General features: G+C 37.5%; 4 protein-coding genes across 4 annotated transcripts; all 4 read right to left on the bottom strand.

Moving 5' to 3' along the window:
- Positions 1 to 14,375: 14,375 nt before the first annotated feature.
- J4E93_004704 (uncharacterized protein) lies at positions 14,376 to 15,802 on the bottom strand (the record flags this gene model as incomplete). The annotated part of the gene is made up of 3 exons (XM_049342631.1): positions 14,376 to 14,742; positions 14,804 to 15,655; positions 15,711 to 15,802. 3 exons carry the CDS (start codon positions 15,800 to 15,802, stop codon positions 14,376 to 14,378), a joined length of 1,311 nt encoding a protein of 436 aa, XP_049200783.1.
- A 473-nt stretch (positions 15,803 to 16,275) lies between these two features.
- J4E93_004703 (uncharacterized protein) lies at positions 16,276 to 17,483 on the bottom strand (the record flags this gene model as incomplete). The annotated part of the gene is made up of 3 exons (XM_049342630.1): positions 16,276 to 16,561; positions 16,610 to 17,357; positions 17,405 to 17,483. The coding sequence occupies 3 exons, from the start codon at positions 17,481 to 17,483 to the stop codon at positions 16,276 to 16,278; spliced, it is 1,113 nt and encodes a 370-aa protein (XP_049200782.1).
- An 806-nt stretch (positions 17,484 to 18,289) lies between these two features.
- On the bottom strand, positions 18,290 to 19,966 carry J4E93_004702 (uncharacterized protein; the record flags this gene model as incomplete). The annotated part of the gene is made up of 1 exon (XM_049342629.1): positions 18,290 to 19,966. One exon carries the CDS (start codon positions 19,964 to 19,966, stop codon positions 18,290 to 18,292), a length of 1,677 nt encoding a protein of 558 aa, XP_049200781.1.
- Positions 19,967 to 20,117: 151 nt separating this feature from the next.
- Positions 20,118 to 21,498, bottom strand: J4E93_004701 (uncharacterized protein; the record flags this gene model as incomplete). The annotated part of the gene is made up of 2 exons (XM_049342628.1): positions 20,118 to 21,027; positions 21,251 to 21,498. The coding sequence occupies 2 exons, from the start codon at positions 21,496 to 21,498 to the stop codon at positions 20,118 to 20,120; spliced, it is 1,158 nt and encodes a 385-aa protein (XP_049200780.1).
- Positions 21,499 to 23,895: the final 2,397 nt, after the last annotated feature.

Below are 23,895 nucleotides of genomic sequence, written 5' to 3'. Positions count from 1 at the left end.
TACTTGTAGCCTATTTCTTAGCTTCTTTAGTATCTTCTATTACTTATTTTAACTACTTTTAATATTAGTAGCTAAAAATTTCTTAGGTTTAAACTTATATCTTTCTTAAATTTAATCTTTATTTTTTTATAGTAGCTACCTATTAAGCTCTTAACTTTCTATAATATTAACTTTTTCTCTAATAGCTAGTCTACTATCTCTATTATATTACTAAAGTATTTATAGAGTATTTTAGAGGTTTATATATACTATACTACTATTAGGCTTTATACGCTAGTAGCTCTACTTTTTTACTTAAGAGCCTTTTAGCGCTTAGTAACTAGACTATTAAAATAATAATATTATAACTTTTTCTCTTATATATTATATTTACTAGCTTTAACTCTACTCTTACGCTTATTACTTTCTACTATTCTTTCTCTACTTTATTCTTTTCTTCTTCTCTACTTTTACCTAACTTTATCTACTTTAGTTACTCTCTATAATAACTTTACTAGCGCGCTCTAAAAGTAAATTAGCTACTACGCCTATTATTAAGTCTACTTTTAATAAGTAGGCTGTTACTATTACTTTATAAGCTCTTACTATTACTAAGTAAGTATCTACTACTTAGGTAACTACTAAGCCTAAAGTTATTAATAGTTCTATATCTATTACTGCTTAGCTTATAGCTATAAATACTAGTAATAGTACTATACTATTACTTTAACCTTCTTGCGAGCCTAAGTAGTTATTAGCTAATTCTACTTTACCTACTTTATCTAAGGTTAAGCCTCTAATTAGAGCTAAGACTAGCGCTAGGCTTAAGCTAGCTAATACTATTATAACTAACGCGCCTAATACTACTATACTACTCTCTTCTATTTATAATATTAACTCTTTTAGCTTTTCTTAGCTTAATTTACCTTCTAAGTTAAGTATAAAGCTTTTTTAGAAGCCTACTTCTTATTCTTCTAATAAAAAGAAGAGCTAGAATAAGTTTATACGCGTTTCTATTCTCTCTCTAACTAAAGCTATTAAGAATAGAAAGTAAGGTATAATTATAGTTCTACTATATAAGTATAATAGTTCTAACTCTAGCTATAAATAGTATATTAACTAGCGTAAGTCTCTTCTCTTCTCTAGAGCCTTCTGCCTAAATATTATTCTAATATCTTTAGCCTTATTAGTTAAGACTTAGAAGTTCTTTACTATTAGTCTTCTCTTTACTAAGAAGCTATAAGAAATTCTCTATAATCTCTAAAGTATTAGGCGTATACTTAGCCTAACTCTCTCTATTCTATATACTAACTAGAAGAGCTTTTAGTTAGATATATAAGTTAATATAAAGAGTAGCTTTTATATAGCTAATCTAGAGATAATAGTTACTAAGTTCTTTTATCTAGATAATAATTCTGCGTACTAAGTATTTAACTCTAATCTTAAGGCTCTTATCTTATTATACTACTTTAGAGCTAAACTAGTTAGTAAGATTAACCTCTTCTCTAAAGACTCTTTTATTAAGATTATAGTCTATAGTTACTACGCTTTATTAAATTATAAGAAGATATTCTATTAGTGTATCTAAGTATATTTTAATAGTAAGTTAATAAAGAGAGGTATATACACTAACTACTTAAAGTATAGTAATTATTAGGTCTGCTTATTTTACTATAAGTTGCTAACTATCTTTTAGACACTTACTTCTCTACTTTTAGTTACTTTACTAATATATTTGTTTAGAAACTAGTGTAGTAAAATATAGTCTTAACTCTACTATAGCTACTAAATCTATAGTTACCTCTAATATAATTACTAGTTTCTCTAAGAGCGTTCTTACTTATCTTAAGGCTAGTAAGAAGCTAACTACTATATCTAAAGAGAGTAATAAGGCCTTATTTACCTAGGCTAGCAATAGTCTAGCTACTTAGTATAGATACTATTTAAGTAATATTAACGCTAGTTATAACTTCTCTTTCTAACTAAGTCTAAAAGATTTTAGTTATAATTTACTTAAGAAAGCTTCTAATACTAAGGCTACTTCTACTTCTACTAGCGCGTTTTATATTTAGTTATTATTACTACGCTTAAAGATTTATAGTAAGAGTAATAGTGTATCTATATTAACTATTACTAAGTGTTAGAGCTAATCTAAGAATTCTAATCTACTTACTAGCCTATTTACTTAGAACGCTGCGCTTTCTATTAGATCTAATAGTAGTTTAGCTACTAGTATTCTTAAGCCTATTACGCTAACTAGAAGATCTTATCTCTATATTTACTGCGTTTCTTACTAGACTACTTCTTCTACTATCTAAGTCTCTAAGAGTTATAGTTAGCTTTATAAGTAGACTATGTCTAAGAAGGCTATAGCTTCTAAAGTAGATTCTATTAGTAATAATATTATTAAGTCTAAGACTTCTACTATTACTGCTTTTATTACTACTTTTACTAGAACTACTAAGCCTATTTCTTCTTTAACTTCTACTAATTCTATAACTTTTAGCTCTGCTAGCTTTTTTATATATAGGTAGTTCTCTAGTCTCTTTTCTCTCTAATTAACTCTTAGGTCTATCTACTCTATTCTATACTTATAGTAAATAAAATTATAATATACTTTTAAGTTTTCTCTTATTATTCTATATTCTTATACTTATAATATTATAATACCTAAATCTATATTACTTCTCTTCTCTACTTAAAAGAAAGAAGGTCTCTTCTTTTTTAGCCTTAGAGCCTAAATATTATTTAGATATACTTCTTTTAATATAATATTCTAATCTTCTTATTACTAATTATAATAATACTAGGTCTTAAGCTAAGGTTAAGAAATAGTAATAGTAGTAGCTCTTACTACTTTTCTTATAGTGTAGGTAGCTACTAGATATATTCTTAGAATAATATAATTCTTTTCTAAGATAGACCTCTCTTTCTAAGCTTCTTAAAGCTATTCTATAGTCTATTTAAGAGTCTTTTCTTCTTAGTAAGCTCTAATCTTATAAGCTACTTAAGATATCTAGCTAGAGTTTTACTTTTACTCTAGTAAAGTAGTTTTTAGTTAAACTCTAGACCTTCTAAAATATATTATATTTCTTAGGCTAGTAATCTACTATTCTTACTATATTACTACTATATTCTAAGAGTATTATTATATACTAGTTAGCTTTAAAATCTTAGTATTATAATCTAGTGTCGCGTAGCAGCTCTTATAAGAAAAGTAGATCTATTACTATAGACTTAATAGCTCTTTAGGTAGTAAATATATCTAGAAAACTTCTCTATAATATTTTTAATACTACTTATAACTTTTTCTATACTCTATCTACTATATACTTTTTCTTACGCGCTTCTGTCTCTTCTCTTTCTCTACTTTAACGTAACTACTCTAGCTCTATACACTCTTACTATATCTTTTAAAGCTATTAATACTACGCCTAAAGAAGAGACTATTAAACTACTTATTATTAAGAGCGCTAGTATAATCTCTACTAGCTTTACTAACGCGCAACTAGCTACTCTATAAGCTCTCTTACGCGCTATACCTAAGAAAGTATCTACTACTTTATTATAAGAGGCTACTATAGCTAAGCTAACTTCTACTACTAAGGTAACTACTAAGCCTAAGCCTAAAGATAATTTAGTATCTACTACTACTTAGCTTACAGCTTCTAGTGCTAGTAAGCCTAATATAATAGAGCTTATAGAGAAATCTAACTATAACTCTAATATTAAGAGGTCTATTAAGAGTCTTTAAGAGTAGATTAACTTAGAGACTTTACTAAGTATTAAGTAAATAGATTCTAACTATAAGTATACGTAGAATACTCTTTAGGCGCTTAATAATATTAAGAGTATAAATAACTCTTACGCTACTTCTCTATCTAACTTCTAAGAGACTATCTCTAATAGTAAAGAGTTTAGTTCTACTAATAAGTGTTCTACTCTCTTAGAGTTTAAAGCTCTTTCTACTTTACTAGTAAAAAAGTAACTAGTGCCTAGAGTAGCTAGTAATTAAGAGGTAGAGTTATATAAGCTACTAAAGCAAAAGTCTACGTCTAACTTTATTATAGAATAGAGTAAGTCTACGCTCTTTTTTTTCTACTTTCTAAAAGATATTCTACTAATATTATATCTCTTTATAGTAAAGACTATAGTATATAATAGCCTTAACTATAAATAGGTTAAAGACCTCTATAAATACATTAAGAGCCTTAAAGAGTTAGAGACTCTAGCTAGTTCTATTCTTATAGCTGCCTACTATCTAACCTTTAATAATAAGCTTAATATACTTTATAAGATTAAGCCTAGGCCTCTAGATATCTCTAATAAGTATTTAATATTTTTTAAGTTCTTTTCTCTTAGTACTATTTATAAGTAAATAGTCTTTAAGCCTCTAGTTACTACTCTTATCTACTACTATCTTATAGAAGCGCTTTCTTATAAGTTATACCTTAGCAAAGATACTAAGCTTAATAGTAATAATAAGATATATAGCTATTGTAAATACAAATCTAAGCTACTATTTAAGTTATATTAGTTAGTTATATTAAATAGTTATGTAATACTATAGAGTATTTATATAAACTACTATACTAAGAGTAATAGCTCTTAATACTTATTTAGCTATAAGTGCTTAACTACTCTTTAGATATACTCTTTCTTAGTACTAGTATAATAGCTAACTTTTTCTTAGAGCGTTCTAAGTCTTTAGGTAAGAAAGTTCTCTTTACTAAGTCTATTAATCTAGATAAGCCTTCTATTACTTTCTATCTCTCTTCTTATATATTTTATTTAACTCTCTCTCTTAATAGCTTTAATAGCCTAACTACTCTTTAGTTATATAAAAAGAATTCTACTATTTAGTCTACGCTTACTTCTAGAGAGCTAATTAGTAATAGTAATTATAACCTAGCTAAGCAGCTATAAGACCTAGACATTAGTAACTATAGCTAGAGTATTTCTAATAAGAAGTGTAAGGTAAAGCGCGCTTAGCTTAAGATAGCTATAGCTATACTAATAGATCTTCTAGCTCTACTATCTTCTAAGTATAAGTATATTCTCTCTAAGAGTAATACGCTGTCTACTTCTACTAAGAAAGTTAAAAAGCCTATACTTACTTCTACTTCTATACGCTCTTTTTGCGCTTATAAAGCTACTACGCCTACTACTAAAAAGATAGATATTAATAATAATAATAGTAATAAGTTTCTTAGTAGGTCTAAGTCTAAAAGCTCTTTAGTCTAGAAGACCTCTAGTAAGAAGCTAAAAAAGAGTAGAAAGTAGCTTAAAAGACTTAGTTATAGGCTGTAAAACTAGTAGCTATTCTCTATATATATATATAGGCGTAGCCTAGAGCTTAACTATAGTATTTAATATATATATATCTAAAACTACTTAAAGTAATACTTATAACGTATATACCTAATACTTATTCTAATTAAAACTTAGTTTCTTTATAGAAATAACTACTAGTAAGCGCTAAGATCTTAATAATACTTACTCTATATTCTGTTTCTTCTCTATATTAACTAATAGGTTATCTAGTTAAGCTCTTAGCTGTAGGCTTCTTTAAACTTTAGTTAACTCTAGAGTATCTAGAATATCTTAGCTATATATAAGCTGTTTAGACGTCTTATTATTATTATTACTACTTACTTCTTAATCTATATTATTAGTTTTATTAGTAGAGAATACAGCTACAGCGTAGTCTAGTCTATTAATCTTAATAAGATTAGCTACTATACGCTAGTAAAAGGCCTTTAGGTAGTTTTCTAGTATATAACTTTAGAAAAAAATACTATTAAGCTCTTCTAACTAATACTAACCTTTCTTATTAACGTTACAAATACAAAATAGCCTCTTCTACTTAAGTAGAAACTTAGTAAGTGTAGATTAGTTATTTTTATAAAAGAAGTCTCTTAATAGAATAAGATTATCTAAAGAAAGTTTACTTAGCTAAAGAACTCTTAACTAGTTAAAATAGTTTTTATTCTTATACCTAAGACGTATAGTATAGTTAATAGACTTCTTAAATTATTTATCTCTTTAGTTAAACTAGTAGGCTTATATTATAAGAAGAGTAGATATATTCTAAATATTATTCTATAGAAGCGTCTGCTAAGTTAGAATAGATAGCTTAATAAATAAGATATACTACTAGCCTAAGACTAAGTAAGCTAGTATCTTATTTATAGATTACTTAATAGTTATATAGTTAGCCTATAGAACGTTAGGTAAGTTGTCTACTTAGTTGCTAGAAAGCTTCTTTAGAGTAGCTATAATAGGCGCGTACTTTTACTTAATAAGTTCTTACCTCTAAGAGTAGTAGGCGCTTAAAATAACTTTATTAATTCTCTATTACTTTTAAAGCTCTTCTATAAAGCTCTTATTCTTAGAACCTCTATTAGCTAATATCTTAAGTAGAATACTCTATTAATAAAAGATATTATATAGTAGAAACTTCTAAATACTCTTTAAGTTATTTTTAGCTAAGACTTTAGCTTTTACCTATTACAAAAGGTAGTCTTAGGTAATAATAAGAAACTTCTTACTATTACAGCTAGGCAGTATATAAATAACGTTAATAGTAATCTATATAAATAGTATTATTAGTAGCTCTATAGGCTAAAGCTCTTCTTAAACTATTACTAATATATATAATTAGTACTTAGAGTAGAACTATATATAGCGTTTAACTTAATTATACTATTCTTTCTAATAGTAGCGCGTCTACATTTTACGCTAGGTATCTTTCTTACCTTAGTAGCTAGACTTATTATAGAGAGATCTAATAATCTTATACTACTTATCTATTAAGTTAACTACTCTTTGTAGAGGCTAGCCTTCTAAGAGAATTATAAAGAGATACTATTCTCTAATAGTTATTTAGAGCGCTTTCTTTTTAAACTTATAAAACTTAGTAGTAGATATATACTTAGGCCTTCTATAGAATAGAAGCTAGCTTATAATTACTTATAACTTATTACTATAGCTATCTACTAGTAGTTAATTATTAAAAGAAAGATCTACCTAGTATATTCTATATACGTACGCTAGAGCTTTACTAAAAATAAGCTAAACTAAATTTAGGTGCGCATTAATAAAGTCTTCTATATCTTCTTTAGGTTTATTAGATAGCTTCTAGCTATTTAGCTTAGGTATTCTTAAAAGAGTATTAGCTATAACGTTCTTCTTACTAGCTATATAAATAATATTAAACTTCTACATATTAAGAAGTATAAGCTACTAAGTAATTAGAGCTTTAGAGAGATCTATTACGCTTTATTAGAGCTACGTAATAAGCGTCTTTATATCTATCTTAACTTAGAAGTTTACTCTATAGATATAGAACTAAAACTTCTTTAGAGTAAGTAGAAGAGCTTTATATTTATACTTACTTAAATTCTAATTTCTCTTAGTAGTAGACTAAACTCTACTCTTAAAGCGTACTAGGTAATAATAGCTATTTAGGTTAAGCTATATAATAACTATACTCTAACTCTTTTTACTACTATTAACTACAAGAATAATCTTTTAAATAGGCTTAGTATAATTAATAGAAACTAGCGCTAGAGTAGTTATTAGAGCTACCTTAAGATATTCTATTACCTGCTTCTACTCTAGGCTCTATTTAAATAGTGTATTCTTATAGAGAAGTTTAAACAAAGAGGCTATAATAATAGTAAAACCTAGTACCTATATTCTATAGTAAACGCAGATTCTAAGAAATATTTAGACTTTCTTAGTGTTATAATAATCTAGCTAACACGTAATCTTATTAACCTTCTTCTTATTAGAGTAGTAGCTATACTTATTAATTTAATAGCTAACAATAATTATAGAGAGGTAGTAGAAGTTAGACTTATAGCCTAATATTATTACGCCTACGCGCTTAATATCTATAAGTACTTTATTAATATTTAAAAGATGTTTAGCGATAAACTACTTTACGTCTAGTTCTATCTTATAGTTACTATAGCGCTCTTTTAGCCTCTTAATATATATATTATTAAGATATAGTATATATCTATTAGAGATATAGTCTCTATAGATCTTTATTATAATATGTATAAACTCTACTAGAGAGTTTATTATATCTATTAGAAGTATATATTATTATATAAGTTCTAATAGTATTAAAAAAGCTATTATATCTCTTAAGTCTTTATATAGCTCTACTTAGTTATATTCTAAGAAGAAGTCTAATAGGCTTATAATAACGTAGCTAGTAAACTTCTCTAAAAACTTATTAGAATTAGGTAGTAGGTTAGCGTTATAAATTATAACTCTATTAAGCTTTTAAGCGTTATTAATTAGGTAATACCTCTTATCTTTCTTAGTAACTAAGAACTATAGATTATAATACTAGCTCTTATATAACTCTAAGGTACCTCTATTAATATAGTTCTAAATTATATTAATTATAACCTACTAAAGCTTTCTTAAGACAGGAAATTAGTTAACTCTCTAGGCTTAATATAGTACTATATTAATAATAACTAGAGAAATAATATCTCTACTAACTCTTTCTAATTCTCTAAAGTTCTAGGCTAGTGCTACTTCTTATTAGTAGAGAACCTCTAAGAGTATATTCTTCTCTATTAGTAATAACTCTAATAAGATTTTTATCTCTAAAATACGTTTAGGTATTATTTAAGTGCCTTAGAGAAATATAGTATATTATAGCTTAAAATACTTAGCAAATAGAGCTAATTAGCTATTAGTATTAGGTACTTACTTTACTAACGCTCTCTTCTTCTAGTCTAACTACCTCTTAATAGATTACGTTAGTTAGCTAGAGTTATTAATAAGTTTAATCTTAACGCTTTTACACTTATAGACTCTATTAATCTAAGCGTTATTTAGCTATCTTACTACCTACTTAGTAGATAGGCGCTTAGGTTCGCGCAACACTATAACTATATTAACTTTTAATATAAGGCCTTTATCTACCTTAGCTAGGTTCTTTACTTAGAAAAATACCTTACTCTACTTTATAGTGTTTTTATTATTAATACTATTTATAATATTACTTAGAAGTTAGGCTAAAAGCTCTTTAACGTTTTCTATCTTAAAGATATATAAGCCTTTATTATCTCTTATTAGTAGGCTTCTATTAGGCCTAAGGCCTATTAACTTACTATTTAATCTTAATAAGTACGCTATTAGATCTTTCTTAGAAGCTCTACGCTTCTTTTATAGAACTTATTTACTAATAAATTATATAAATATCTAACTACTACTTAGTCTACTACTCTTAGCCTTCTTCTCTACTACTTCTACTACCTTTATATACGCGCACGCTGCGCTATCTACTAGCTCTTTAGTTATATACTAGAGTGTAGCGCTAGCTACTATACTTCTATATCTTTTTCTACTATAGGTCTAGTATAAAGACTAGAAGCTATAAGCTTATTACTTCTAGTATATATAAATCTTATATTAGCTTAGCTATCTGCGCTAAAGATATAATAGTATATTAATCTATTAGTTATATATTTAATACGCGCCTAAGCGTTTATTAGAAAAGAGTTACCTAGAATAATTAGATTAGTGCAGAACTCTATAACAAAGAAGTTTATTTAGACTTTAATCTACTCTATAATAATAGAGATACTCTAGATAATACTTATAAAGCTTACTATACTTCTATTTATAGTAACTATCTAAGCAGCTTTTATACTACCTAGTAGTAATATAATTAGTAATATAGCTTTCTTAGCTATCTTCTTCTTAATAGTATTTAGCTTAGCGCCTAAGTCTAAGAGAGAGAGAAAGAAGTTTTTCTAGATATTAATAGAGACTTTTAGGTAGTCTTAGCGTAAGTGCTTAATACCTATTAGTTAATTATATACTTAATTGTTTCTTAGATAGTTATAATCTATATTCTTAGAATTATATTCTTAGCCTTAATCTATAATAATATACTATTGTATATAGCTAATCTTCTAGTTAGTCTAGTATTCTACTTTTAAGCTATAGTAGTTAACTACTCTACTAGCTTCTACTTTTACTAGTACGTAGTTAGAGAGAGTACTAAGAGTAATTATATTAACTATAGCGCCTAAGAGCTTATTAACCTTCTACTCTTCTTCTTCTTCTTCTTCTTATAGATCTTATTATTTAGTATATTATCTTAACGTCTTAATAATATTAACTTTAAACTTATCTAACTTCTTATTTATATAGTTAGAGTTAAATAGCGTCTTACAGACTTTAGGTATATTACTAAGAAGAGTACTAATCTAAAAGAGAATTAAGGTGCCTAGAATGCTGCAAATTATAGCCTGCGTATTAGGCTTTAGCTTATTAATAATCTTACGCTTTCTTAGTTACTTATTAGCTATCTTAGGCTTTAGTTTTAATTACTCTTATAGTATTATAGAAGCTCTATTATCTAGTTATATAAGATTGTCTTCTTTACTAAACTAAACAACTCTCTTCTTATTTAGAGTCTAGTAGCTTAAAGAGTATTCTATTCTATTCTTATAGCCTTAGAGATGCAGAATATAATTATTACTAAGTTATTATAGTATTATTTTCTTCTAAACCTTAGAGAAGTTATAAGATACTACTTTCTTAGACTCTAAAGATACTCTAGAAATAGTTATAGCTATAATAGTATTATTATATTAATTTAAGTCTACTAGACGTAGGTAGTAGTCTAATTTATCTTTAGTAAAGATACTTAAAAGCTTCTAGAATTATTCTATATTATCTACTTAGAGGCTTCTAGTAGAGTCTAGTATAAGCTAAACTAAAATCGCGTTATTCTCTACGCTAATTAGAGCTTTTAGGCTACTAAACTAAACATTAACTATAAGAAAGTTAATATTCTTTTTTAGAAATTATTATTTAATCTTAGCTAAAATACTCTTAGCTTATAGTCTTTAGCCTAGATTATTAATATAACTCTAGAGGTTCTCTAGCGTACTTTACTAAAGTATATTTTATTTATTTATATAAAGCTAGCTCTTATCTATATACGCTTAAAGAGTTAGATAGTTCTACTTATAATAGTTGCTCTTATTATATATCTAATAGTTTAGAGTTACTCTAAGAGCCTATCTATTTATAGTACCTTAATTATATCTAGGTTCTAGATTCTAAAAGCTCTAGAAGTTATTATAGAACGTCTAACTAGTATTCTATTAGTAACTACTATATTACTACTATTACTAAAGTTAATACTAGTTATTTAGCTAGTATTGCCTCTAGCTCTAGAGTAGGTACGCTCTTAGGTAGTTTACGCGTTTATTAGCTTAATAGTCTACTTTACTATATATATTAGAGTTATTTATAAGTTTAGTTTTATAGTAGATCTACTAGATCTTCTATAGTTCTAGTTTTAGGCTAGTATAATTAATTTTTAGGTTAAGCATCTTATTAACTAAGTTATCTACTTCTGTATTAGTAGGTACTTTTTCTAAAAGTAACTAAAAGGTATAGAGCTAAATAGGCTTATCTTAGAGTAGAATATTAAGCTTAAGTAGCTAGAAAGCCTACGTATAGTTATCTTAAGAGACTAGTGCTAGTTACTAAGGTTACTAATAGACTATTAGCTGCGCTAAGTTAAATTTAACTTCTAGAATAATTTTCTTAACTACTTTAAAGAGGTTAAGTATATAAGCTTCTTCTTCTACCTCTAGATAGGTAGTAAAGTAGTTACTAATCTTAGTATAGTTAAATGCCTTTAGGTTATTAGTCTTTAAACTAAACTTATTAAGTATCTTTATAGTATATCTAAAGAGTAGTCTCTTAACTAAGTAGAACTCTTAGTAATCTTTATTAATAGTTAATACTTTAATATAGCGCTTACTACAAATCTAAAATTCTTATAGGTATTTCTTAATATTTAGATTAGACCTAGCTTAGCACTATAGAAGCTAGTACTTAAAGTACTTAGCTTAAGCTTTCTGTTAGTCTTTATTATTTATATAAAAGAGCTTTCTAAGAGCCTCTTTAAACTTCTTCTAGAATTTAGTAACTAGAGCGTTAGTATATTTATTTAAAGCTTAGATAATTACTCTCTACTTAGATTTATAGTACGCTAAAAGGTAATTAATCTTTATTTTATCTATAAACTTATAGTACTTTAATATATTTTTAAAGCGCTTAAAGAACGTAGTAATATTAGTTCTATTAAACACTAGAACTATCTCTAATAGGTATAGAGAAAGCTAGATAGAATAGACTAGAAAGCAATTACTTAGCTACTAGAGAGACTAAGCTATTATCTAAAGAAGTCTTACTATATTATTATTTTAGAGTTATACTAGAAGTTGTATCTAAGGCTGCTAGCTAGCAGTGCCTAAGAACTCTAGAATATCTAGCATCTTAATATTCTTCTAGAATAATATAAGTATTGCTTTAGACTTTATAAGCTTAGTTTAGAGAGGTAAAGATAGTTATTTAGTAAATTAGGCTTTTAAAGAGGCTTTAGTAACTAACTTAGATTATTTATTAATCTTAGCCTTATTAGATTAACTCTTACTTATTTATACAAAGTAGTATATAAGTATTATAAATAGTATAATAGCTAGTATAAATATTAAACGTATAAGTACTATTAATTAGATTTAACTATTTATTTACTAATAAAGTTAGATATTCTTTACTAGAAGAGCTATTACCGCCTTTTTTATATACTATAATAGCTTTCTACTACTATCTTATTATTTAGTCTCTTCTTTTCTAGCTATATCTAAATTAAGATCTACTATATTAGCTCTTCTAACTTTTTTTAGGTCTTATTATTTATTCTTAGTAGAATAATATAGCTATATACTTTCTATCTTATTATTTTCTATCTATACAGTTCTCTAAAGAGTAATTAGCCTAGTCTAAACCTCTTATTTAGCTCTTTATATTACTTAGCGTAGCGCTACTATAGCTATATTATCTATTAGCCTAAGTAGTAGTTATTATTATCTAATTATTTATATTATTAGAGGTCTTTTAGTACGCCTACTTCTTAGGTTTCTATATAGTTAGGTTTTTATAGCTTATAGTTTACTTCTACGTATCTCTTAGGTATACTATTCTATATATTATCTTATTCTCTATTTTATATACTTACCTATTACTTATTTTATTATATTATATAATAATTACGTCTCTTCTCTTTTAAAGCTTAGTTAAACTATTATTCTAATAAGCCTTTAGTAGGTAAAATGCGCACTTAAAGGTAGCGCGTAGCCTTTCTAAAGTAGAAGACTAAATAAGTTAAGTTTTAGTTAGTTGCTATATATAGTAGAGAGATTAGTAGTATCTCTATTAGAATAGGTACTTAATATAAATTAATTATATTATATATATATATATATGTATATTCTTATCTAAACACTATTTAGACCTAGCTTTCTCTAGCGCACTAACTCTTAAGCTTAATAGCTATTTAGCCTCTTATTATATTACTAGTTTTACTACTATACTACTTATAATAGTATATTAAAAAAAAACTTTTAGCTTTAAAAAAATAATATATTTAATAATAAAATAAAATATAAAGCTAAGATAACTACTATATTAATAAAATCTTTATACTTAGCTTTAACTTATAGCTAACTTACTTAATATAGTATAGTTTAGACTAAAGTTCTAAGCGTATAAATAGAAATACTATTATATACTAAAAATATTTATAAATTTAATAAAATTTAAAATAAAATATAATAAGTTCTATTTTATTTTTAGAATATAAAATTACTTTATAAGTAATTTACTAAATAAAGTAAAAGCTTTTTATATATATTACTTAATAAATAAATACTAATAATATTATAAATAATATAGTAGTAAAAGCTCAGTTAAAAAATAAAATATAAGCTTTACTTTAGCTCTTTAATAAAATTATAAGTAAAAAGGTTTTAAATAAAAGTAAACTTAGCTTTTTAAATATACTTAAACTTTATAGTAAAAACTAAGTTATTAAAAAAATATTAGCGTTTAAGTAAGTAGTAATAAGTACTTATATTTTAGTTATTATATAAGTATAAGTAATAAGTGCTTAATAGAACTAGTAGTATTAATATAAGTAAATTATTTATTAAAGTTAGAAGTAGAGAACAATGAGAAACGATGCCTGCGCAAATTACACAACACGGTAGTAGAGTAGTAAGACATCAAGACACAGGGGAGGGATTATACCCCTTTGACACGCGATACTGTGGTTTATGTCATCAATACATGTCTAGATGATGACTGCAGTCGATGCCTAGGCAGACTCCACAACATTGTAGTAAAACAGCAACACAGCAAGATACACAATAGAGAAGCCATACCCCTTCCCATCATCGTACTGAAGTTTTTTTCATGTCATCCACTTCCTTAGTGAGAAAAGCTCTGACGAATACACTGTTACTCTTCAATTGCTCTAATCGGCATGCTTAACCTCCCTACTTCGTATACCTCTTCTGCAAATGCTTCCCAATAGTCGTAAGCTGAATATTACTCGTCCCCTCATAAATCGCGCCAATCTTACTATCCCTGAAATACTTCTCCGCAAGCCCCTCCCTCACAAAGCCCATACCACCCATCCACTCAATCGCCTGGCCGCTCACACGTCCAGCGACTTGACTCGACATGAGCTTCGCCATAGCAGCATCCATGATGAAGTCCTCACCCGCCTCCTTCTTGCGCGCGGCGTTGTAGACGAGGGCGCGGGCGGCTTGGATTTCGGTCCAGGCTTGGGCGAGTTGGTGCTGCATGGATTGGAATTCGCCGATTAGTTGGCCGAATTGCTTGCGGTCGTTCCAGGCGTAGCTGTGGGGTGTTAGTGCATGTTCAGATATGTTGACACATTGGTGGAGAATGTTAGACGTACCCAGCGGCGTTCTCCCAAGCTCCCAGCGCAAGACCCGTCATCTGTGCTGCGATGCCGATACGACCCTCGTTCAACAGCGCAATAGCGTACTTGTAGCCCTCAAACTCCTTACCCAGCAGATTGTCCTTGGGGATCTCGACGTCGTCGAAGTTGATGACGCAGGTACTGCTCGCCTTGATACCGAGTTTCTTCTCCTTCTTCGCGATAGAGAAGCCCGGTGTGCCCTTCTCTACGATAAACGCAGTGATGCCCTTGTACTTCTTGCTGGGATCGAGGTTGGCGAAGACAATGAAGAAGTTGGCTTCGACGCTGTTCGTTATCCACATCTTGCTTCCGCTGATCTTGTAGCCGTTGTCTGTTCGTGTGGCCTTTGTAGCGAGGGCGAAGGCATCGGATCCGGATACAGGCTCTGAGAGACAGAAGGAACCGACGGTGTTGGTGGCGAGCTTAGGCAGCCATTCCTTCTTAAGCTTCTCGGAGCCGTACTTCAGGATGGCTGTGTTGACAAGTGTGTTGTGGACGTCGCACATGACGCTCACACTGGGGTCGACGCGCGCGAGCTCCTCGATGGCGATGATGGCCGATGTGAAGTTCATGCCTGAGCCGCCGTATTCCTCGGGTATCTCGATGCCCATGAGACCTTGCTCGAAGAGCTGCTCTACAACCGCCGGGTCCATCGCTTCGGCCTCGTCCATGGCTCGCGCCTTGGGCAGGATGGCTTCGTTGGCGAATTTCGAGACGGACTCGCCCATGAGCATCTCCGTCTCGGACAGGTGCGTAATAGGCGTCGGCGGCACATCTGAGATGTCAATCGCTTCCCGGCGAGCGGCAGTGGTTGAGAGGCATCGTAATCTGGGTGGCCATGGTGTTAGTCTTGTGCATTGTCGCCGTCGTGGTGTATACATACTGCGGGGCGGCGCGGGCAGCCGGTCGCAGCGAGCGCGACGAAGCGGTAGCAACGCGAGTGAGGGGTCTTATTGAACGTGAAAAAGAAGCCATTTTTGCAATATTGGTTGAAAGTTGAGGAAACGAATGTGGCAGTGGTGAAAGTCAACGACGGAAGCCCGCCGCTCACATGCCGAGGCAGCTTAAAGTTAGCCGGCGCAGGCCGCACCATGCATGCCGCCATATGTCCGGGGTTGTGGAGAACGCCCGTCACATGTCAGCCGCCACCAACATTCACGCACTGCAGAGCCGCATGCCGTCAGATCTTAACCACACAACATCAAGCCGTGGTAAGTGTATTGCAAACTAAATACTAAGCTATAGCCTTGGTCGACAACAAGCAGCGCAAGGGTATATGAAAAGGACGGCATGCAAGAAACAAAGAAATCAACTGGTCGTAACACTGACATGACAAGAGAACAACAGCCTCTATTCAACAAGGAAAGCTGCCATCCAGCTGCAAGAAAACCCCTTTCTATTAAGAATTGTTATATCCGCAACTCCAACTACGCCTCCCCTCGTGGCATCTAGACGCGGTTGTTGGACCCCATGGCAAACCTGCCGGCCTGCATCTGCGCCTTGTACTCGCTCAGCTCGGCAGCCTCCTTTTGCTCTTCGGCGAGGAGTGCTTGCGCCTCCTTCCTGCCTGCGCGGCGTTGCTTGATGCAGCAGAAGAGGATGATGATGGAGGCAATGGCTACGAATCCGAGGATACCGGCGATGATGCCGATCTTGGCGCCCTTGGAAAGGTCGTTGAAGCGGTTCCTGACTCCGTGGGGAGACTTGATCTCCTCGAGGGTTTCGGATTTGCCCCTGTGTCCTGTTAGTTCTGTGCTGGTTGGGAGACGGACGTAAACTTACTGGATGACCTTGACCTTCTCCCAGTCACCAGATGCGTCCATGCCCTCCCACGAGTACTTGGCAGCCTTGGTGTAGTCTTCCGCGTAGACGGACTGGATAGTCATGATGTAGGGGCTCTTGTCGAAGTCTGTCACGCCACCAGCCCACTCAATAACACCAGGGTCGTTCTTGTTGGGGTCACCCGCAGCCCACGATCCGAGACGAACGTTCATGGGTGTTTGAGGGTAACGAGTGCCGTTCTTAGCCTCGTCCGGGGTGAGCTCCCTGACCTCCTTGTCGTCCACATACCACTTGATGCGGTCCTTTGTCCAGTCGATGGTGTAGTTGTGGTAGCCGTCCTGGGGGTTGAAGCCAAGATCAAAATCCTTGCCGCGGTCGTAGGTCTCGGTGTCGCCCTTGCCGAAGTAGTTGGTCAGGATCATCTTGTCGTCGCCGCGGAACTCCCAGTCGATCTCGTCGAGCGCCTCGGACTGCAGGATGGCACTGGAGATGATACCCTTGCCGGTAGCCACCTTCATGACTACCTCGAGGCGGCCGAAGAGCATGTAAAAGACCGAGTTCGCCGTGGGAGAGTCGCCGGATCGCTCAATGGCAAAGGTCGCGCCCTTCTCGTTCCAGTCGATCTTGCCCTGGTTGGGCATGCGCCAGATCTTGTCGTTGTTCGGGATACCGGTCTTGTTCCAGTTGAAGGTGGCGTTTCCGCCAAGCGCCTCCATGTCGGGACATCCTGTGGTGTTGAGCGGGTTGCCTGTCTACGTCAGTACGTCTGTCGCAAGTAAACCTCAAGTCGCGTACAGTCGGTGTGCGTCTGCGCAGTGGTGGTCGAGATAAGGCCTGCGATAAGCGCAGCCGTGGAAAGGGCGAATGACTTCATCTCGGCGTATTACGATGATCTGTAAGCACGATGTGTAAAGAGCGTGGTAGTGCGCGTAGACCAGACGCGCTGTTGGTGATTGTAGCAAGGAGCGACTGGGATAGCGAGTGCTGAGTAAAGAGTGGATTCTCGTGACGAGAAAAGGAAAACGAGGGGAAAGTCGTTCAAGGGAGCGTCAGGGCCGCGTTTTAGAGACAGCGTGGTGAAGAGCATTTGGGGTGCTGCCCTGCACGCAGATTTAAGGAGTCGTCTAGTGCACAAATGCTCCCTGCCGCTCGCCATTGGTCGGCGGACCTTAAACTACAAACGGCGCTTGTCGATCCCCGAGAATAGCGACTCTCCTGAGCGCTCTGTGCATTCAATGGCTTGCTGGCTGAGGATCGGTTCATTGAATATTGCACTCGCCTCACTCGCTGTCCGTTGCCGTCGTTTGGTCTCGAGCAGGCCGCAAACGACTCCCCCAGCCGCTTGTGCGACCTCGCGCTATCGTGTCTCACCTGCATACCGCGGGTGGCTTTGCGCCAGGCCGGGAGCCAAGGAGATTGTGAAACACCAGGCACGCTGCACTGCGACCCTTGAAGCGACCGTCTGCTCTCTACGCCACTCGCGCTGCCATGCGATATGCCGCTGCGATAGCGATACGATGTGGAGCACGAATCCTAAACGCTTAATGGATCCGCATCGTCATGGCCCACCATTGCCGGCCTGCGCGCCACTCTATACGAGCCGAATTGCCGTGCTGCGTCCTGAGGGAAAAGGCCGTTTGACCGTGCCAAAAAGAGTCCTTCACCCGTCTGTGCTTCCGCTCACACAGTTGTACCCCGCCGAGCCACCTCGTCCAGAGACCTCCTCTCGGCGTCATTACGCTCTCCTTGGTTTCCATCCATCGTATCCGGGACTTCTCTGCCATCGACCGCCGGCACGAAGAACTTGCCCCATGCAAATGCAGGACTGTCCATGGCAAACTTGCCCTGCATGCGCCAGCGGCCCATGTACACGTTGAGTGCGACGAGGACTTTGGCGAGACACGTCCAGTCGAAACCAAAGTACAGCCCTGCTCTTCCATCAGAGACGACGTACTTGTGCCAGATACCCCAGAGAACGATGTATTCGGCCTGGTCTCCTATGTCGCCATCGTCGACCGTCATCCGATGCCATTGCAGCAACGCTCGCATGACTTCATTGCACGACTCCATGACTTGCCGCGGCGCGCGCGAGTGGATTACAGCCAATGTTTCATATCGACAGCCAGTCTGCAGGAGCTGTATACACAGAAGAGCCTTCTCCATGCGACTCATCGAACCCGAGCTCGCAATGAAGCCTGCATTGCTCAGCCACTCTTTGATCGCACGCAGCTCGTGAAGCTTCATATAGTGCAGATAAGGCAGAACGAAGCGAGCGTCCTCGATCCCTTGCATCGTCATCTCGGTGATCATGAAGCCGTTGCAGCTACCTCGGCGCTCTTTGTACGGGTCGCGCAGAACAGGATCCATGTTGGCCTCCTCTTCTTGTACGCGCAGCTTGACTTCGTCTCTCGGTTGCGGGAACTTGAGGGGATGCGTTGTAGGTAGGTGCAGACTCTCTGAGCATTGCGACGGCGCTCCGTGGATGATGAGACGCGGTAGTTGTCTCAGCGCCTCGAATGCGTTGGCGCGTCCTGCTCTCTGGACTGCAACTGGCGGTTGTATATCTCCAACCGGTAGCCCACCGGACATGAGGTACGTGTCTTCGTAGTGGTCGCCTTCAACAGGCCGTCCACGCACGTCAAGAGCGTCTTCAAACGCCTGCTTCTCTTCCTCCGCCTCCCCACGAACATACGCCTCAACCTTTCCATTATCCGTCGACGTATTCCTCCTCCCTCCATTCTGCGGCCCCGAAATCCTTCGCAGCTTGACGCCGGTATCATCTCCGCTCTTCGGTCCTCGCAACCTCTCCTCAAGCTTCACCACATTCTTATACGACCGCCAAGCATGTCTCTTCGCATCTTTGACCAGTGCCTCAATTTCATCTCCAATCTCGCAGTATAGGTTGGCATCGAGCTTCTCGAGATCGCGGTGCGCACTCTTCAGTTCGCGCTTGATCTCTGTAACGCGGGTGACGTTCGATCGTTCGTGTTCGGTGAGGCCTTGAAGCCATTGGATGTAGCTGCTGACACCGCGTACGTAGTCTTTTATATCGTCTAGTCTGTCTGGGATGGTGCCGACGGAGGGGTGCGGTGCGTGACGGCTTTTCGGCGCCGCTGTGCGTTCCTTCGATTGCGGTTGCTCTGTAGTGGATCCGGGGGTTGTTCCTGCATTTGCATCCGCATCCGTACCTGCATCTGCAACTATGGACCGACGCGGACTGAATGGGTTGTAGAATCGGCCCATTGTACTCTCTCTGATCCCTACGCATGTCGTGGCATGATTGTGTTGTAGACCCCAGGTGGCCGCTGCCAAAACGCTCTTCGCTTCGTGTACCCTTAAAGATCCACCTTTCGTCATTGTATGGAAGGGTATCTGGTAGGCTCCACATACTTGTTCCAATACTGACAAAGTTGTGCGGCCAGCGTGAAATGAAGAAGTCCGGATGCTGACGCAGTGCGCTGACTGCTTTGATCTCGATTCGAATTATGAGCCAAGATAGCAAGCACATCTACTCCCTCCCAACAACGTCCCAAAGCTCAGTTCGCGGCTTAACAATCGGCTTCACCTCCCCCCTCACGCGCGTCCTTTGCTCCATCGCATACGCCAGTCCAACAATCTTGGCATCACTCCACTTCTCCCCCAAGAAACTGAACCCAAACGGTATCCCCGGCCCCGACTGCACCAACCCATCAGGATCAACCACAACCGGCTGCTTATCCCCCATAGCCCCCATCGGCATACTCACAACCGGCGCCCCAGCAACAGCAGCAAAGGACCACGAAAACTTCGACGGCAGAATAACAGCATCGAGACCGTGCCGTTTGATCGTTCCAAGCAAGCCTCCTTCGCTGTTGTAGTACAGACCTTTTTGGTACGCTTGCCAGAACTCTGGAGTCGTGTTATTCCAGTTGTCCAGCGCAAAATCCCAGACGCCTGTTGATTTGGATGGGTAGCCTTCTAGTCGGCTTTGACGCGTCCAGGCTCGGAGTTCGAGGAGGGTGGAGATGTTGTGCGGGTTGTAGGCTAGTTGTTTGAGGTAGGATCCGATGTTTACGACGAAATCGGCGGACATGATTTGTAGGGCTAGCAGGGTATCGTTTAGGAAGTCTTGGGCAGCTGGGAAATCGGTGTCGATGACTGTTGCGCCTGCTGAGCGTAAGATGTCTAGGGTGTTGTTGTAAGCTGCGATCATGGAGTCTGTTGTGTTGTCTGACATGAGGTTGATCACGTTGCGAGGGACACCTAGTCGCGCGCCTTTGAGTGCGGAAAGCTTGCAGGCGCCGACGAAGTCTTTGTCGACATTGTCTGGGATGGCAGAGGTGTAGTTGTCGTATACGTCGGTGCCTACGATGCTTTGGAGGACGTAGGCGGAGTCTTTGACGGTTTTTGTTAAGGGGCCGATGGTGTCCATGCGCTCGCTGATTGGTACGACAAGATAGCGAGACGTAAATCCAACGGATGTTTTGAGTCAGCTGATGGGTCGTTCTTAGGTTCAGTTATGCGTACTTGGCTTCATTCCGACGACGTTGTTGACACTGGCGGGGTCGATGATAGAACCATAAGTCTCGCCGCCCAGGGTTACGGTAGCTAAACCAAGCCTTCATCATCAGTCGGTATCTACACTTTGGTATACTTACTTACGAAGCTGCAACGGCACTTCCACTGGAACTACCAGACGGATCTTGATGAGGATAGAACGCTCCGTATGTCTGTCCGCCATACGCTGACCAGCCGTTACTCGAGTCCCATGGTATCCGGAAGCTGCCCCACTCGCTAGGATTTGTCTTCCCCAGGATGATGGCACCTGCCTCTCTGAGCTTCTTCGCGATAGTCGAATCAGATGGAACCTTAGCTCCGACGAGCGCGTAGGATCCAGCGGTGTTGTTCATCTTGTCTTTTGTGGCGATCTGATATCAGTGTTAACTTTCTAGAAATGCAGATACATGTTGCTTCAGTTGAAGTGAAGTACTCACCGTGTCTTTGATGAGTATAGGGATGCCATGCATCGGTCTGAAAGTCAGCGGATGTCGTGAGTATCTCTAACCTCGTACTCACCCTCGCACCGTGCCCTTCGAGCGTTCCTCATCAAGTGCAGTCGCTATATCCAGCGCATCAGGATTGATCTCGATGACTGGGCGCAATATGTTGTTCACTTCATTGATACGAGTGATGTAAGTCTGTTTGGCAGCGTTAAGCAACGAATTCGGGGATGGTGTTCAATGCCAGCTACTTGCCTTGACAAGATCCACACTAGTAAAATGATTTCGCTCTAAGCCCTTCGTCACCGCCTCGATATCGGCTTCGTACAAGCTCGGGAAATCGCCTCTTCTGGCACGTTGATTGAAGTACCAGCCCGAGCTTCCGCCGCCGATGACCAATGCGCCGAAGAGAACTCCGTAAACCATTTTCTTCGAGCGACTACGCGAGCGAGAAGCCTCTTCGTTAGGATCGCCTGTAGTCACACGATGATATGACGCGTTAGGTGGAGCGAAGTGTTTGGGTACTCGTTGAAGTGGATGCGGTAACCACGATTTGGTCGGTGTGCCGCCAGTCGGCATGGAGCGAAGTCTCTCGGCACAAGGCTCCATATCATCGACCGTGCCAACATTTCTCTGTAGCTCGCATACTGCCACGTTCGAGAAAGCTGTGGGGTGCTGTTCGAGGAGTTTGTGCTCAGCTGTGGTAGGAGCGGGTGACTAGCGCGGAGTTCGGCCCCGCACCTGCACGACGATGATGCAGCAAATCAATATATCGCAGCTTCCTTTCTACAACCCCACCTTACACAAGGGAAAAAATAAACACTCTAGAGCCTACGTTGACTTTAGGCTTCCTACTTCGCATAGTCTTATCTTAATGTAGGCTCTAGGGTATTTAGCTTTTCCCTCGCATAAGGTGACCCGATCCAAACCCCTCCGTCGTCGCCGCATCAACAGGAGTGGCCGTCGAGCGTACGTGCATGTTTCACGCTGGCATGACTGGTACTGATCAATTATTGTTTCCCTCAAGTTATTGCACTCTTCGCTACGACGAACGGTTTCAACCAAACTAGAATAACAAAGCAACCCAATCTCGTCTCCCGTCTGATCCCCATCCCTAGTCTAATTCGTCTTCACCTTCGACTTCTTTGTCCTTGTCCTCGTCTTCATCCTCTTTCCTTCCACTGTACTTCAACTGCCAGCTTTTGACTTCGTCCTCGCTCGGCCAATGTTTCAGATGTTTCCAAGCCAACTTAAGCGACTCAAATCTGCCCATTTCTAACGGATAACCAAGGGTTTCCGGAGCAGCGAGTTCGACCGAAGCCGCTATTCGCTGCCAAGCTCTTCCATGACCCTCTGATTGATTGACGTTCTCCTCGTACGAGTTTGAGACGTCTTTGCAACGGCAGGCATAGTGATCTAGATATGCGTGCACGAGCTCGTGAAGGATGGTGGCTAGGCGGTGCAAGGCCACCACGTTCAAGTTACCATGGCCTCCCACGCCGATATAATTGAAGGCGCACATACGGATCCGAGGTTTTCCTAGGCAACGTTCCCGGTATTCTGCAAGTTCCTGTGGCCTGTCTGTCCAATCTTCCCATGTAAAGCCCACATCCATCTGAGCGTCCGTTGACCTAGTTGGAAAGAAGATTCCAGAGAGGACGTCCATCAGCCTCTTCATCTCATCCTCGGAGACATCCCTGCCATTATCGTGCCCTAGTCTTTGTAACAAAGAGTCCTCCGACTTGTCTTTGCACAATCCCTCCCAATCATTGCTTGCTTCCTTCTGTTCGTCGCTGAATCCGGGTTTGCCTAGTTTCATGCTACGCTGGATCTCATCGGCGAGTCGAAGAGCATAGTGACCATCTATGCATAAGCGCGCTCGCTCTCGATATCCTGATTCACCGTGGGTTCCCTCGGCAGCAATGTCTCCCCCACATGAGGGCCCACATGGGTGCAGATGCTGGTCCGCCAAGCGCTGCGACTTCCTTCTCTTTCCGAGCTCGACAACCATAGCGAGAAACTCCTTGGGCGTGCTAGGTGGGCCTCTGCGGTGCAGTAAATCGGTAGAGGCCATGGTTCGTACTGGACTGTGAGGCCTTACGTCGAGCTTTTGTGATCGTATTGTCAATACTATTAGGCTTGTCTCGTCCTGGTTTCTACAAATCTTTGCGACAGGCTTGCATTACCGATATATAGTACTGGCGACAGAAGTTTGATCTTGCGCATGACGTCTGGACAACTTCCTCATTGCTTGTGACCCAAGCTTGAGACATCTTCCACACGCTCTCACAATCGTACAGGATTGAG

The sequence above is a fragment of the Alternaria ventricosa genome (genome assembly GCF_023758065.1).
Source record: "Alternaria ventricosa strain BMP 2768 chromosome Unknown scaffold_6, whole genome shotgun sequence".
Taxonomy (NCBI): domain Eukaryota; kingdom Fungi; phylum Ascomycota; class Dothideomycetes; order Pleosporales; family Pleosporaceae; genus Alternaria; species Alternaria ventricosa.
This window is presented reverse-complemented; position numbering and strand designations above follow the sequence as displayed.